The sequence below is a fragment of the Rhipicephalus sanguineus genome, chromosome 8 (genome assembly GCF_013339695.2).
Source record: "Rhipicephalus sanguineus isolate Rsan-2018 chromosome 8, BIME_Rsan_1.4, whole genome shotgun sequence".
In the NCBI taxonomy this organism is placed as follows: Eukaryota; Metazoa; Arthropoda; class Arachnida; order Ixodida; family Ixodidae; genus Rhipicephalus; species Rhipicephalus sanguineus.
This window is the reverse complement of record NC_051183.1, coordinates 110654631-110671769: the sequence shown is the minus strand read 5'-3', so window position 1 is coordinate 110671769 and position 17139 is coordinate 110654631. Positions and strand designations below refer to the sequence as shown.

Below are 17139 nucleotides of genomic sequence, written 5' to 3'. Positions count from 1 at the left end.
CTATTAAAGGAACACGCCACCTAATACTTACCTAGTGATGTTGCACCTCAGATATGCATGATATTTACTTTTTGATCGACAACGTTCACAAGTATGAACAGCCGTAGCAGTTCAAGACGGCTGGCCCTTGGGCAAGTGGTTCAACTTTGGCCGAGTGGCTGAATCGAGGGACGTGCCGACAAACAGAAAGACAGAAAGACAGACCAAAATTTCTGCGTTTAAGTTCCCCAAGAAACACTATTGTCTTTAAAAAAAATTCGCCGCGTATCTGCGTGCTTCGCTGCAAATGTCGTGTAAAGACGATAGAAGAGGCGCTGCGTGAGATATGAACGCCATCTGGCAATACGTCGGGAAACGTGAATGCTGTGTTGCGGGCTGGTAGTCCCGGCGCAGCAGCAGGCGAGACCGGCGGGGACGCCAGCCAGCCCGAACACGCGGTTTGGCGCGAAGCGCCGAAGCAGAAGAAACGTCCGCACTCAACGGGTACTCTCCACACACTCTTTTATATTCACGTCGCCTGGGTAAAGCAGGAATGCCAGAGCGGAACTGAGCTCGCTCGCTGGATTTCAAGCAAGACGGACGTGCCTGCCGCGATGTCCTGGATTACTCCTCGTACCTCTCGCTGACCGGCGCCCCGTGACGGACTCCTCGCCCGCTATGCCGTGCGCCGCTCATCGACGGGGCCTTCGCCGCTTCGCCGATGTTGTGCACCGTGCCTCTAGCTGTGTTTCCCGGACCGGTCCCTGAACTCCCGTGGCTCTTTCCCCATCCTCTTTTCTCTTCGTTGGATGGATGTGCTCCTATCACTTTTCTCTCTATTTTCCCACTATTCTTTTATTCCCTCCTTACCCCCACCCTACAAGGCACTGCGCCGTGTCGCCTATAGGCAGAGAGAAATTAGGTGCCTTTTTCCTTCCCTTAATAACCACAGAAGAAGAAGAACTGAAACCGAAACACAACAATGAGCTCGCGCAGAGGGCAGGCACGGAGGAAGCCAAGTTTCGGCGCAGTCGCATTTTCAGCGCAGCTTAAGAAACTAGGGTCTCTAGAATTACGTATCTATGTATTTTCTATTAAAGGAACACACCACCTAATACTTACCTAGTGATGTTGCGCCTCATATATGCGTAATGTTTGCTTTTTGATCAACCATGTAGACAAGTATGAACCTAGTGAGCCGTTCACGATGGCTGGCCCTTGTGCAAGGGGTTCAACTTTGGCCGAGTGGCTGAATCGAGGGACGTGCCGACAAACAGAAAGGCAGACCAAAATTTCTGCGTTTAAGTGACGTGCCGACACACAGAAAGAGGAAGAGGAAGACAGTGCGCTCTTGTTGACGTCCCTGCGTGTTCCACGTCAGGGACGTCTTCACCATCAAGCCATGACGCCTTCAACGTCATGGACACCTTCGAAGGACCAAGCTTTCGACGTCGTTGTTCCTGCAGGAACTAGTCCGGAGACCGTCGTCGACGCGACGGCCTCATTAGTTGGTCTGTCAGAAGTACATTGTGTTCAGCATATGGGAGGCATGAACTTCCAAGTCACCGTCAAGAGCATGGCTTCCATGACTCTAATCGTCGACGCTAGCTACCTGACCATCGGTGGCGAGCGCATTCCTGTCGTTCCTGTTGGCCCGCAGGTAACTAACGTCGCCTGCTTATTCCTACCGTCCTTCGTCCCCAACGAAGTCCTCGTCCAGGCTTTGTCCCCATACGGCAAGGTGTTATCTGTAAACGCTGGCTTCATGAGCGCACGACGCGGAGTCCTCACAGGCACGCGTTTTGTTCGGATGGAAATGAGCACCACACATCCCGTCCCCAACTACCTTAGAGTTTCTGGCCATCGAGTCAGGTTCGACTACCGTGGTCTGCAGCGTGTTTGCCGTCGGTGTGGCTCCAGTGGCCATTATCGTGCACAGTGCACAGCACCGTTCTGTGGTCGCTGTGGTGTCCATGGGCACGAAAGCGAAGGGTGCGACCGCCCCTGCCGACGTTGTGGAGATGGTCACCCCACTACCGTCTGTCCAGTGCGGCGTTCGTATTCGGATGCTGCTGCGGGGACCTTTCCGCCTCTACCGACCGTGTCACCTGCGGTAATGCCTGAGCGAGAAACCGGAGCTGCAGAAGAAATCAAGGATGCGCCTTCGGAAGCTACGTTAAAAGGAAACGAAGAAGTGTACAGCTTGGCCAATCACGAGGCGCCATGTCCGCCAGCCTCGCCGGCAAGAAAAGACACCATGGTTGACGTGGCGTCCATTCCAGACCAGCAAGACGTTTCATGTTTGGTTGCGTCTCCTGCCGAGAAGCAAGCGCATGGAGAGACCGACACGCCAGCCGCATCCTTAGCTGAATGTGCCGTAGTCTCCGACGCTTTGAAGTGTACGGACGCGAGCGTTTCGTCCAGTGCAGCGTTTGAACCGAATGAGCCAAACACATTGGTTCCTTCAGAAAGCCAGGCTCGCGACTTCCTTGAACAAGTTGCAAGACGCCATGGGAACTCTTTACTGACTCGCCTCGACAAGCAGCTAGCGGTCAAGGTCGTTGGTGGAGACAACATTGACTCTGCAGCCCTACCGTTACCTGAGTCGTCTGAAAGCAGCTTCAGCCTCGGAGTGGACAGTAGCATTGAGCTCTCGCCTAGCCTAGACGAATGTGATGTGGAGATGCTTGCCCCGCGAGAAGTTAAGCGTGCGCATACGAGCGGCACCAGCTCGGACGGCGCCCAGGATAGCCGCTCCGAGTCTCAGCAGCCGAAGAAACCTCGACCCTCTTCTAGAGGGCCGAAGTGTGTTGTGTAGCGTGAGCACTGCGTGTCCCCGGACCCCGGGGTGCCGAATTGAAGAACACGACCAGGTCAGTAAGGTCACTCATTAGTATTTCAATATGGCTGATACCCTAAAAATAATTTCTTTAAACGCTCAAGGGTTCCGTAATCCTGTAAAACAAGCCGAGGTTATCAGCGTAGCTCGCGCAGAACATTGTGATGTTCTGTGTTTACAAGAAACAAATTTTTTTACCATTGGCCACGTTCGTGCGTTCAAGCGCGCATTCAACCTGGACTGTTACTTTTCTTTCGCGACATCTCGCTTCAGTGGAGTTGGAATCATTATTTTTAACCGAACTCTTTTGCGAGATCACCACGTTTTCTATGATGGGCTAGGTCGCGTACTGGCTTTTGACTGCAACCTATCGTCATTCAGGCTACGCATTCTGTGTATTTATGGGCCAGCCCAAGCAGCCAAATCTAATGATTTTTTCCGTGACCTGGACGTGTATTTTCTTGACGGTCGGCATGTAATACTCACCGGAGATTTTAACTGTGTCTTAGATACGCGAGCTGATGTCCAGGGCCCGGGATGGGGTCGACCTGACTGGAACGCGCGAGAGCTGTGTCGCCTTGTCCAGCACTTCTCTTTGATAGATACGTACAGACTAGTACACGCATCCCAATATGCCTGGACTTGGCGGCGTGGCTCATCGTCAAGTAGGTTGGATCGCTTCTACGTGTCAAGTGCGCTAGCTTCTTACGTGTCGCGATCCGATGTGATACCATTACCGTCATCCCCTGTTTATGTCTCCGATCATCGACCAGTAGCGCTCGAGGCTTCGATCCTTTCCTTTTACTTCGTCAGTGAGACCATGGCGCCTTGACATTCGCGTTTTGCATGACACGCGTTCGCGCTCCAGTTTATCTAGAGTCTTGCGCGCCTCCCTTTTTGGATCCGGTCCGGACTCGTGGGACGCGCTCAAGGTACAGTGGCGTCTACACTGCTCAGTTGAAGGGCGTGCTTTGAGACGGCGTATGTCGGAGGAACTAGCAGACACTGCCACAAAGCTACGCATTGCTCTTCGGGTCGACCGACTTACTCCTTTGATGCGCGCATGGCAGCGAGAGCTAAGGGGCCGTTTCCAACGCCTTATTGCAGCATCGTCGTTGTCAGCGGCTGCCTGGCGTTGCAGACGTAATCCATGTGCTCACCCCGAAGTACTGCGCTTTGCGAGAAGCTCGCTCCTCAGACAGTCAAATCCGCTGATTGCCCAAGCCGCCAGAGCCGTTCCCGTTGCGTTGCCACCTGCGCGTGATCGATCACATTTCTTAACTCATTTCGAGAACATGGCTCGAACGGCTATGTCAAGGCATCATGGTACCGCTGAGACATTCACAATGCTTAGTGGTCTGCCTCAGGTTCCACCAGATGTAGCTGCACAACTTTGTGCAAGTCCATCAGCTGATGAGGTCAAAGAAGCATTGTCTTCTATGAAGCGTGGTTCGGCTCCTGGCCCGGACGGGTTGCCCGTTGAGTTTTATTTAACCTTTTGGGATGACATTGGTTCCACTTTCACCTCTGTTATTTGCCGCTGCTTTGAGCACTTTGATTTCCCAGATAGCTTTCACGATGGCCGCATTGTGTTGATACCTAAACATGACCCATCTTCAGTTCGCCCGGAGGATTGGAGACCAATTACGCTTCTCAACGTTGATTACAAAACTTTTGCAGCAGTTGTCACTCGGCGCTTGAGAAGCCTGATGCCTTCCTTAATAGGACATCATCAGACGTGCTCGATCCCTGGACGAGAAATTCATAGTCTCTCCTTTGTTACGCGTAACATCATCGCGTATACGGTAGCGAGATCAGCACGTGGGCTCTTGGTTTCACTTGATCAAGAAAAGGCATTCGATCGCCTTGAACATAGCTACATATTTAGCGTTATGGAGGCGTTTGGCTTCTCGCAAAACTTTGTTGAGCTTCTCAGAAACGCATACAGAAACATACACAGCACGTTGTTTCTTGATGGTTATGAAAGTGCGCCATTTCCTGTTACCCGCGGAGTTCGCCAAGGGTGTCCTCTATCTCCAGTACTTTTTGTGCTTAGTCTAGAACCGTTCCTGCGCTCACTACTTAACGATCCATACATTCGAGGCCTCCCACTACCTGGAAGTGAGACTGTGAAGGTGACAGCTTTCGCCGATGACATCACATTGTATCTAAAGAACGAGGACAGCCTACCCCGTAGCCTACGGCTTTTCGATGAATATGGGAATATCTCCGGTGCTGCGTTAAATTTTTCAAAATGTCGATATTTGTTTATTGGTTCCCCAGACATCTGCCTAAGTCCCATCTTCCGCCTTCAAAAAAGCGGCTGTCTACGTATTTTGGGGCTTGATTATACCTACCACGGCATATCATCCTCCGTGTGGGTTTCAGTACTCGAAGATGTAAAACGACGCGTCCGGGAAGCGCAAGAGTACGATTTACCGCTGTTGGAAAGACGGTACTTAGCACAGACAGTATTTTGCGGCCGTGCATGGTACATTTCTCATGTTGTGCAGCCCCCCTTGCGAATAACTAGGTCGTTGCAATCCCTTCTTGGCTCGTTTTTCTGGTCAGGTGGAACAGAGCTGGTTTGCCGAGAGCGCTTGGGCAACCACGCAACAGAGGTGGATTCGCGTTCCCGTCTGTGTCTGTTCGCTGCCGGCTGCTTGCTCTGCGATTCTTGCTTCGGTTGCTAAACGGTGACCAGTGTCCAGCGCGTGATCTTGCCTGCTATTTCTTAGGCACAAAGTTACGCTATTTGTTACCGGGAGCAAGGCTTAACTCCGCGCCGCAAGCACTTAACGTGCCTGCATTTTACTCCACGGCAGTAGCATTTTATCGGCATGCACAGCTGGTTTGCCCTGATGTGGACATTCTAGAAAACCGGGTTGTAGATATAACGGCAGCCCTGCTGCTCCCTCTGGTTCCTCCAGCCCGTCTAGCACGTTCGAGTCGTGTCTCGTGGAGCGCGATAACGGCATCCTTTCTACCTAGTCATCTCCGTGACTTCATGTGGCGTTTGGGATGGAGAGTACTCCCAACACGAGACAGGCTGGAGAGGTGGGGCATGGTCCCATCTTCCATTTGTCCTAACTGTCCACTACAAGAGTCCAACCAGCATGTGCTGCAGCAGTGTGTAATTGCAAGGGTATTTTGGCGAGCCGTTAACACTGGTTTCCGTGGCCTAGGAGTTAATCGTTTCGTCACATCTGGCCGCTGCTCGCGTAGTCGCTTTGCACGCCTTCTAATTGCTGCGGGGGCTTTTTGTTTGTGGCGTAACAGGTGTGAGGCTGTTGCAGCAGGTCACCGTCGCCGAACTCTGTTTCCGATTCTGGAACGGTTGTACTCCGAACTTATGTCCTTTTTGTCGGAGGAATTGTTCTTCCTTGGGGAAGAGGAATTCCTACGGCAATGGTCATGCCGTTTCCTGTCGGTGGTTGATGGGCGTGTGCGGCTGGATTTCCATCTAGCCTGGTTTTTGTAGCCAGGTCATCAGACAGAGCTTGATGAATGTATATAATATGTATGTATTTATTATTTCTGTGTGTGCATGTTCCCGTATTCGAGTGGGTTCTTGTATATATACATTTCATGCTACCATTATTCAATCTGTACATTGCCAACGCCATCACATCTGCTGTACATATGTGCTTGCATGTTCATGAAGTCATGTATATCATGTGAAAATAAGATGGTTGTAAGTGTATGTTAGCCCACAGTAGCATGTGTTGAAGACGTCCTGTGGACTTGCACTTCTGTGTAAAAATGTTTCATGTATATAGTGCGCAGACACTTGTATATGTTACTGTCTTTGATTACGACACTGTACTGAACTGTTAGTAGCGTTCTGTGATGCAATAAACTTTTTCTAAAAAGACAGACCAAAATTTCTGCGTTTAAGTTCCCCAAGAAAGACTATCGTCTTTAAAACCGCTTCGCTCTCGGGAGCAGCCGTATTCCCTCACAAAAGCGTTTTGTAGAGTTAGGCGAGATCGGATCCAAAAGAGGTAGCTGCTAGCCTTCCATTACAGTTTGTTGCTGTAGCATTCATTGCTTCGCCCTTGCAGCGGAACTGTGTTTCTTGTTGACCGTGACTTAGTGCTGACAGAGTTAATAGAAATCTTCAAGCGCTTTCTACCATACGTTATCGCCTTCTTTTCGCCACTGGGACTGAAAGTAACTCAAAGTGTCAAGCAAGCCAGAAGTAATATGTCGACGTTACAGTGAGCCTAAGTATAAAGGGTTACTTTGCGCTTTCCTGAGATTACTGAGGCGTATTAAAATGTTGTGCATAGGAATTAGTCAATGAGATTTCACGGAGGTTGTTACATACTGTGCGCTAGATGCGATTAATTAGCCATAAGTACACATGTCCAATCAATAAACTAGAAAGTTTATCACTGTACCCAATGTTAGGAAAAATAAATAGAATTAGTCTCGCGTAAATGTTTGAATTCGAATCGGACAAAGAGCTAAAAAAACTTCAAAACTGCAATGAAATTGCACTAATAATCTCACAAATTGCTGCCTCTTCGACTCATAATCAGTGCTAATCATGCGCACATTCCCAATCACCAGTTCTTCCTTGTGGCTAAAGTCACAGTGTAAAAGAGTTTCTGTATATTCAGAAACTGATACTTCTATTCGCATTCTTTAGTGGTTCCTTTCAAAGGTTACCATTGCACAGATATTTGAGAAATGGAGATCATATGGCAAACAATTTGCCGTCTTCAAACAACTACTTGAAATGAAGTCCTGAAACTTATGACAGCACTCACGCATCGTGTCGTTCTTTTTTTTCCTGCTTGGATAAGTGGCGGTGTTCGTTTGGTTACGAAAGCGCCGGCGCCTTTATTTGCAAAAAAAAACATTCTTTTTTTTTAATGCGCTGCAGACCGGATAGTGCCTCGTTTTCTTATCCCTTTGTGATAATATCGTCATCTTTTTCACCACCGCAAACATTTCAGAAGTTATTGGCCTTAAGTCTTCGGAAAAGCTTTGTGTGTATGTATGTATGTGTATGTGTGTGCGTGCGTGTGTGTGCGTGTGTGCGCGTGTGCGCGCATGTGTGTGTGTGCGTGTGTGTGTGTGTGTGTGTGTGTGTGTGTGTGTGTGTGTGTGTGTGTGTGTGTGTGTGTGTGTGTGTGTGTGTGTGTGTGTGTGTGTGTGTGTGTGTGTGTGTGTGTGTGTGTGTGTGTGTGTGTGTGTGTGTGTGTAATTCTGGTGTATTTTCATATATTACAAGTTTGCAGTTTGCATGTCAATAAAAGCTACACAAAAATGATAGAGCTAATCTTTCTCTTGCGTGTTCGCAGTGCGAGCTGATCAGATTCTTCGGATTTTCCTGCGAGACGACCGAGGCCACAACAGATGACGGCTACGTCATAGAAGTTGACAGGGTAGGTCTGATCGCCCGGGATAACTGTACTTCATCGACAGAAAACAGCACCAATGGTCACCCGATCATATTGATACCAGGCATATCATCGGATTCGGGTTCCTGGTTCGTTAACTTCCCCTCGCAAAGTCCAGGTAAGCAAATTGTTTTAGGCGAATTTTCACTTGTAAGGAATTGAAAAAATAAAATAATACTCAATCCACGATTGAGTATGTAGTCAGCCCCGTTCATACCCAAAGGTTTTCTATCGCGTGAGTGCGACCCCATCGCCGGCAGTTGGGGAGCGATCACATTGAAGGTCTCGTCCCTCAAGACGACATGCTCATTCACACGATGGAACGTTGCGGTAGCGTTCCACTGCAGCTGTGGCCAATTCTAGTCACCCGAGACGTGTATTACTAGAGAATTTAAGAATTGGTGACCCAAGACATTCGGTCCCAAGCTGCGTTGAATAGTCTGCTCTTGAGTTCAGAAAAGCAACAGAGCTTGAGAGTTGGGTCCAACGCAGGCGGTATTGGATCAAACGACAGCCTCCTAGATTTTGTGGTCAAACGCACGGGACGCCACCCGTGTGAAAATATAATATTAGATAGTTTGAGAATTGGGGCCCCAAGGAGCTTGGGTACCCAAGAAGCTTGCGAGCCGCCAGGGCGCATGCGCAGAACCCAAGCCACTCTTGGGATCTTGCGCTCGCGTTTGCCCAAGACGCAAAAATCGAAAAGTAGCGTGGGTCCCCAAGGCGTCTTGGGTCACCAGCGAGACGACACAGACGCAGCGCGCGCCACGATGCAGTATGAACCGCGCCTCGCATGATTTCAATTTCGCCACGTGTGGCGTTCAGTGCGCTTGACCCAACGCAGCCTGCGTTCGGCCCAATTCTCAAACTCTGCTGATCATCCGAACGCAAGAGCAGGCTGCCCAACGCAGCTTGGGGACCTGGCGTCTTGGGTCCCCAATTCTCAAACTCTCTAATATGCGAGGCGCTGGACACACTGCGTCGTGACCCGCGCTGCGTCTGTGTCACCTCTCTGGCGACCCAAGACGCCTTGGGGACCCACGCTAGTTCTCAAATTTTGCGCCTTGGGTCAACGCGAACGCAATAACCCAAGAGTGGCTCGGGTTCTGCGCATGCGCACTGGCGGCTCGCAAGTTTCTTGTGTCCCCAAACCTCTTGGGTCCCCAATTTTAAAGCTCTCTGCTATCGCGGTCGTGCTGGAACGGCAGAAGCGTTCCACGCGCTGCTGCTGAACATGTCACGGCCGCGCTGGTAGCGTTCCACCGCGGCTGTCACTCTCGTGAGGACACGTCCTCATTGGCTTGGGACAAGCCATGATTTTACCCCAGCGACAAAAATCGGTCTCAGAACGATCGGCGAGGCAAAGGCTTTTTCCTGTCACGCGATTTATCGAGCATCCGGAAGTTCATCAGTGTAAACGGTGCTTTCGACTGCCGTTGGAGAAAAAGAAAGAAATAAAGAAAGAGAAAAAGAAAAAGAACAAAAACACGACGTCCTGTCTGGGCGCGAGAGCGTAATGCCGCGCCGTCTACCAGTAGCACCACAATGACGTAGCATGATTGTGCTCCTTCCCAGCTTAGCGGCCACCGCTCAATAGAAACATCGTGGAGACACTAAGGAAGATTCGCCGACTCACGGCAAGCGAGTCTGCGCAGGTTTTCAATGCGCAACTTTTCTGAGCCAAATAAAAAATTCCCACGTCTCGGGTCGAAGGCGACTTCTAGTCTTCTGCAAATGAATGCCTGAATTGCTCACTTTATTCAACTGTGGTCACCTAAGTACCAATGTGTATGTAACCTCGCAGTCTACAATGAAAAAGGCAGAGTACAACGGCCATCTTGAGGAGTGAAGCCCTCATTGTTAGCAAACAAATTAGAAGAGCAGCACAAGTCGTGCTTTGTATTTGAGCCGCCATCAGGATAGAGTATTTGAGTCTCCGAGCTTTCAAAGACTTTTGTAGCAGCGCAGCGATTTCAAAAATTAAGTCAGGTCCCTGTTTCACGGGAATGGTTTATTACACGAATGTTCAAAGTGTCTTCATAAAATAAGCTGCAGCTTTGTTGGATATAAGAGTGTCCATTAGCTCAGTGCTCATTACTACTGAGCCGACATGGCAACTTTTAACGTGGATGCATCCATGCTGACGCCTACAGTCGCATCTCCCGTGAGCTGTTTGGTCCAGCTACAGTCTCCTTGGCAGACCCATATGTTTGCACTATTCTTCACTGACCTTCCGCGGCCTCTCTTCCACAGGTAGCTCTCAGCAGTTTTCTGAGTTTGCGCTTGGCTAATGATACTTAGTCGTGCTTGAAAAGGGACGAGGGCTGTACGAGCGGTGACGCATAGAGAATGGTGACGGCGGTTGATGATGACGACGCCGACTGAAGCTCTGATGCGAGCATATAAGGATTCTTCATTGTCGGACGGTCTTTCACCGTTTCACGGACGCGGTGCCTTCAGGTTGAATGCGCTAAGACCACCTTGATGGTATCGGCAAGACAGTGAAGGTGACCAGCCTCTCCGCAGTGCAAACACAAAGGTTTGTTCGGCGTTTCTTCACATATCGCTATTCTGGGGCCTTGTCTCTGGCGTATGATATGCACTTCGTGCTTCGTCTATCACACGAGGGAATTGTGTGTTGTCGATACTTAGGCACTTGGCGTCTAGATGGGCACACAGTGAACGTCAGGTCCTCTGAGCACCTCGCAGTACGTTACCGTGCTTTCGCACAGGTGGTGCTCATACGACCTACTGTTGCCGCATGGCTTGCCTAACTTCTCCAATAACAGTAACAATATACAAGTCCGGTGGAACCTCGGGACACTGCAACTTGCGTAGCTTCTCACGGACAAAAGAGACGAGCTCTGGCAGGGTGTCCAGATTATCACCAATGTTTGCTGAATCTACTCCTGCTGATGCGCAGGCAACGTCACGATTGTATTACCGGGTTCTCTTCTGAAGCGTCCTTTCAGTGGTTGTTGGTTCCTATCTAAACACTTCAACAGTGCGCGGCGGAGTGTGAACGAGTCTAGCGAACAGCCCTTGCTTTATCCCAGGCATGACATGGCGCACCTTGTTTTAAGTCATGCTGGGATCGGCTCGCCTGAAAAAGAAGCACATCTCTTCGATGTGCACGCGCGCTGATTTTATGTTCGAAGAACTGCTTCTGCTTGCAGCTGCAGATGCGTTTGGGCGGCAGCTGCCGCCTAAACTCTTCCCAGGCCGTCAGGAATGCCTGGCGGTTTTCGCACCACGCTAACGCAGTCTGCTAAAGCAACGTAGACATCGCACAGATTGCGTTCTTCATCCCATTGGTTTATATTTGCCACGCTCTCGAAATTGATTAACCAGCCCTGGGCGTCCTCGAACGAGTCGCCGTGGAATACTTATGGTATGATAGGTTGGCTTACCATGAGCTCCGCCGGTGTAACATTGCTGGTCGTTGTGACGGTGTCAGTTGTCTCTATTGCCGGTACCCTTCCATAGAAGACGGCAGCTGGCCTGTTAGAGCATTCCATGGCTTACGATCGGAAAGGGCTTGGACTATGCTCTCTTTCAAATGTGGTGCTCGAAGTATTCTACCCCGCAGCTCCCTCAGAAATGAAACAAACTTCATCGATAAGGATTTAGTATATAAACTCTATATTGACGGACACACTTACATCCACAGTTACAAGGAAGCATAGCAGTTCTGAGTGAACTGAAAGTTAGTCGATGAAGTGAGCCACTTGCTTCGAATGCCGCTTTTTCCGCTACGTACAGTACGGTCCACTGTTAAAGGGAACACTCCAATGAGCACCTTTCATTTTCCTAACCCTTTATCAGCAAGTGGACAGGGAAACATTGTTCATGCCCTGCACGAGTCTTTCAAAAAGAGGCAGAACTGTCAACCACCAGTAGTTTTATGCAAATCTAAGCCACTATGTTATTGCAAGAGAGCGTAATCCAAACATGCCGCCCTGCACGCAAGTGTCCCCCTAAGAGTGGACCCGTTTGTACATTGGTCACGAGGTCGGAGCTCGTGCGCACGCAGGGCTGGCAGGTGCGCTGCGGCTCGCTTCGAATGTCGCAACGGTGTCGCCGGTGTTTCCCTTATGTCGCGACGCCTGCGTTGTACCGAGCGATTTGAGTACTAGTTGAGTGCAGGCAGTTTTCCGTGGCAATATCTTTTTAAAGGGGTACTGACACGAAAATTTTCATTTGTCGTGTTTTGCTTCACCTGAATGACCAAGTACTCAACATCCAAGAAACTGTACTACAGTTGAAACCCGCAATAATGAAATCGGTGGGGAAAGCACAAAATTTCGCTCTTGCAGGAACTTCGTTGGCGCGAGAATGCGGCAGAAAAGACATGGAATTTACAAAAAAAAAACACATTTTATTTCCAAAAGTCAGTATGTTTGCTTTGGCGGGGCTTACCAGGCAGTAATTTCATGCCTCTCGATGGGGAATCTCGTTTGCCACAGCACAAAGTCGCCCCTGCACTGGTCAGTGACGGCGGCACTGCGCTGTCACCAGTACTGTCATCAAGTGCGCCTACTGGCGAACCTTCTTCCGGCTCCGCTGGATCAGCGCGGATCAGCGCAGAATCGTGGACAGCGAGCTGCACGCAACGCCGAATTCTTCGGCCACGTCATTTTTTTCTTACCTTTTCCACCTCACTGATGATTGCCTTATCATCCAGCGTGATGAACTTCCGCTTTTTCGTTGGAGGCGGCATCTTCGCAGGCAGCGAAATCGGACAAAGCAATCGCAACACACAGTTCACGTTGCACCAAGCGGCCAAGCAAACGCTCCACAAATGGCTCCACACACGCGACCATGTGCGCGCAAAGCCGACAAAGCCAAGCACAGAGCCAAGCCAACGAACGAAACTCCATGGGGAATGTGCATTTGGCTACGTAGTCCGCGATGACGAGCAGGTGTTTCGGCAAGCCATCATCATCATCATTGTCTCCAGCTTTATGTGTTTTACAGCGAAAGCTGTTATGAGATTATTTTACCGGCCGTTTTTGGCACCGCCGCCGCCGCCGCCGCCGCCGCCGGTGTCCGTAACCAGTATCGCTCCAAATAAGAAAAAAAACGAAATAAGAAAAAAAATTCCAGGATGGAACGAGGTTCGAACCTGGGCCCTCTGTGTGGAAGCCCGGTATTCAACCTCTGAGCCATGCCGGTGCTTGAAACTGCTTTGCAAAAAGGTCCTATACAGGCTTCATGTCGGGAAGGAACCACATTAGCATATGCAATATAGCGTGGTAGAAGAGTAATATAAGCACCAAGCGTCACACAACGCGTAATTCTGTAACCAGGCGTCACACAATGCGAATTACGCAACGAGTAGGTTTTTGAATGCTTCCAACCCATTACAAAGGGATCTGCCATAATTCTTCATCGTCATCAGGCACAGCATCAACAAAGTGCGCATAATGCCTTACATGCGTTAAGCAGGTACCACGGCTCTCCGTAGAATGACGAAAAATGGCACAGTGCCTGCTGCCCTACTTCTCAAAAATTACAATGATTTATAGCGTAGTAGGTTCCTCGCAAGCGCACTTGTATTGGTTGCCAAGGAAGCCCATAAGCGCATGATCAATTTCCTCGGGGTCTCAGTAAAATTACAATGATTTATAGCGTAGTGGGTTCCTCGCAAGTGCACTTGTATTGGTTGCCAAGGAAGCCCATAAGCGCATGATCGATTTCCTCGGGGTCTCAGTAAAGTTCTTCGCCCCCCCCCCCCCGTTTCTCTCCCACGTCAACGTATGTTGTACAGCAGGACGGGAGAGGGAAGTAGCGACCGGGCGTCACCCAATGCAAATTATATAACTGGTGGGCCGTTTAAAACTTCCAACTCATTACAAAGGGCTCAGCCATAATTCTTCATGGTCCTCAGTCGTCGCGTCAACAAAGTGCGCATAATGCCTTACAGACGTGTAGCTGGTGCCTCGCTTCTCCGCAGAATTATGAATAATGGCTTAGTAGGTGGTTCCCAACTTCACAAAAATTGTGATTTATGGCGTAGTGGGTACCTTTCTAGTGTACTTGTATTATAGCCCCAAGAGAGCTTACAACGGGATCTAGAAACGCCGCTCTTCCAGCTTTCGCTGTGACTGTGCTGCGGTTTCAGCGCAGGCCTGGCGTTTTTTGTAAACAATGATGGCGGCTGCCTCTCAAGTGCGCTGTAGCGATAGTTTTGCACAATTTAAGTGTAGCATGAATGACTTTCAGCAGTTTTCGAATATAGTTAATGTTGCGAGAGTAGATTATTTGCGCACTCGTGTTTCAAAAATTTCGTTGATGAGGGACTGCGGCATGAATATCTTTCGTAGTCGCGAGTTACGAAATGCATTGAGTCCTATGGGCGTTCGCCGGTGCTCCGAAAATATTTCGTTGCGGTGAGAATTTCGTTCCCTCGGGATTTCGTTATCGCGGATTTCGACTTAGTAAGCGTGAGTGCACCGTGAAAAAATGATTGCCACGTGTGTTTAAAAGCCCGTTTCGATTCCTACTGTACACTGACGACACCACACGATATGAGCTTCTCGTGACGTGCTCGCGCAAGGTAGCGTGACGTTTCCACTGCCGCTCCGTTGCGTGACTCCTTTAGTTACGCGCAAGCAGTCATTTTAAATGTTTTTATGACGCTCAAGCGGCCATTTTATGTGTTTTGTAGCTTACATCATCACAGCTAGCCATGCTGATGCGTGAAGTCACCAGAATTGACCCTGGAGCCTGACGTCACCTTAGGGTCGGTGAGAGTAGGGGCGCCATGCGAAGATTGACTTTATTGCAAAAATAAAATACCTTATCAGCATTTGCTGAGCTTCATACTTGCTCAGAGCCGTACCTGTATACACAAGATTTGTATGGCGGAGTTAACTCAGTTTCAAAAATTAATGTCAGTACTCTTTTAAATACTGGTGCTGCAACGTATGTACAGCTCCCCCCGTGCAGGATCTATAAGCAGTCGAGACGTGGCGATGTGCGCTAAAGCCACAGTCACATATTTTGGCTGCAATGCAATAGGCAATCGCTTCGATAGTTAGCATACGCCTGGAGTCATGAGACTTACATGCGCACTTCATTTCTTACCATACAGACCACGAAGCCGGAAAGCTCGTTTAGCATACTCGCCTCTCTTTACTGAATAGGCTTCTCTAGAAAAGAGATATTACGTTCACTAAGCACCGACGAAATGAAAGTGAAGAATTAACGCACACACTTTCTGTTGCATAATAGGATACCCCGCGACATTCTAAGTAAAAAACCTAGTAGTAGTAGTCGTAGGTTGGCAAAGTCAATCATGCGTCGACTCGCTCAGGCTCACTCAGACTCAGATCGAGCCGTGAGTCTGAGTCTGAGTGAGTGCGCGTGAGTAATATTCTGGTGAGTCTGAGTCCGAGTGAGCCAGGTTGAGAAAAATTTTAGTGAGTCTGAGTACGACTGAGTCCGGTTGAGGAAATATTTTGGTTAGTCTGAGTCCGAGTGACCCCTAAGCGCAAGATATTTGTTGAGTGAGTCTGCGTGCGCTCAACATTTTCTGCCGACCTATGGTCATATCTACTCAACTTCAGCATTACGCACGCCTTATGCCTTATCTTCTCACATCTACTCCCATCTACTTCAGCGCACTAGCGCTCATACGTCATCTCAACCTTTATTAATCAGAGGCGTGAGTTCTGACCGCCCCTACTCCCCCCGCAAACTTTTCACAGGAAGTTAATGATAAAAAAAAACGCCAGGCCTGCGCTGAAACCGCAGCACAGTCACAGCGAAAGCTGGAAGAGCGGCGTTTCTAGAGCCCGTTAAGCTCTCTTGGGGCTACAATACAAGTACACTAGAAAGGTACCCACTACGCCATAAATCACAGTTTTTGTGAAGTTGGGAAGCACCTACTACGCCATTATTCGTCATTCTGCGGAGAAGCGAGGCACCAGCTACACGTCTGTAAGGCATTATGTGCACTTTGTTGACGCGACGACTAATGACGATGAAGAATTATGGCTCAGCCCTTTGTAATGGGTTGGAATCTTTAACGGCCCACCAGTCATGTAATTTGCATTGGGTGACGCCCGGTCGCTATTTCCCTCTCCCGTCATGCTGTATAACATACGTTGACGTGGGAGAGAGACGGGGGGGGGGGCGAAGAACTTTACTGAGACCCCGAGGAAATGGATCATGTGCTTATGGGCGTCCTTGGCAACCAATACAAGTGCACTTGCGAGGAACCCACTACGCTATAAATCATTGTAATTTTACTGAGACCCCGAAGAAGTGGATCATACGCTTATGGGCTTCCTTGGAAACCAATACAAGTGCACTTGCGAGGAACCCACTACGCTATAAATCATTGCAATTGCCATTTGCCATTGCTATTGCCATTGACGAAAAATGGCACTGTGCCATTTTTTCGTCATTCTACGGAGAGCGTTGGTACCTGCTAAACCCATGTAAGGCATTATGCGCACTTTGTTGATGCTGTGCCTGATGACGATGAAGAATTATGGCAGAGTCCTTTGTAATTGGTTGGAAGCATTCAACAAACCTACTCGTTGCGCAATTCGCATTGTGTTACGCCTGGTTTACAGAGGTCGCGTTTGTGCGACACTTGATGCTTATTTTACTCTTCTACCATGCTATATTGCATATGCTAATGTGGTTCCTTCCCGACATGAAGCCTGTATAGGACATTTTTGCAAAGCAGTTTCAAGCACCGCATGGCTCAGATGGTGAATACTGGGCTCCCATGCAAAGGCCCAGGTTCGAACCTCGTTCCATCCTGGAATTTTTTTTCTTATTTCGTTTTTTTTTCTTATTTCGAGCGATACTGGTTACGGACACCGGCGGCGGCGGCGGCGGCGGACAACTACGGCGCCAAAAACGGCCGGTGAAATGATCTCATAACAGCTTTCC

General features: G+C 49.3%; 1 protein-coding gene across 1 annotated transcript in view; it reads left to right on the top strand.

The window, feature by feature from the left end:
* Nucleotides 1-1528: 1528 nt before the first annotated feature.
* The window catches only part of LOC119402303 (lipase 1-like), a 73223-nt gene continuing 57612 nt past the window's right edge, over nucleotides 1529-17139 (top strand). Inside the window, exons 1-2 of the mRNA XM_049418328.1 lie at nucleotides 1529-1639; nucleotides 8131-8214. Coding sequence (XP_049274285.1) covers nucleotides 1529-1639; nucleotides 8131-8214 — 195 coding nt within the window. The remainder of the gene's footprint in view (nucleotides 1640-8130; nucleotides 8215-17139) is intronic.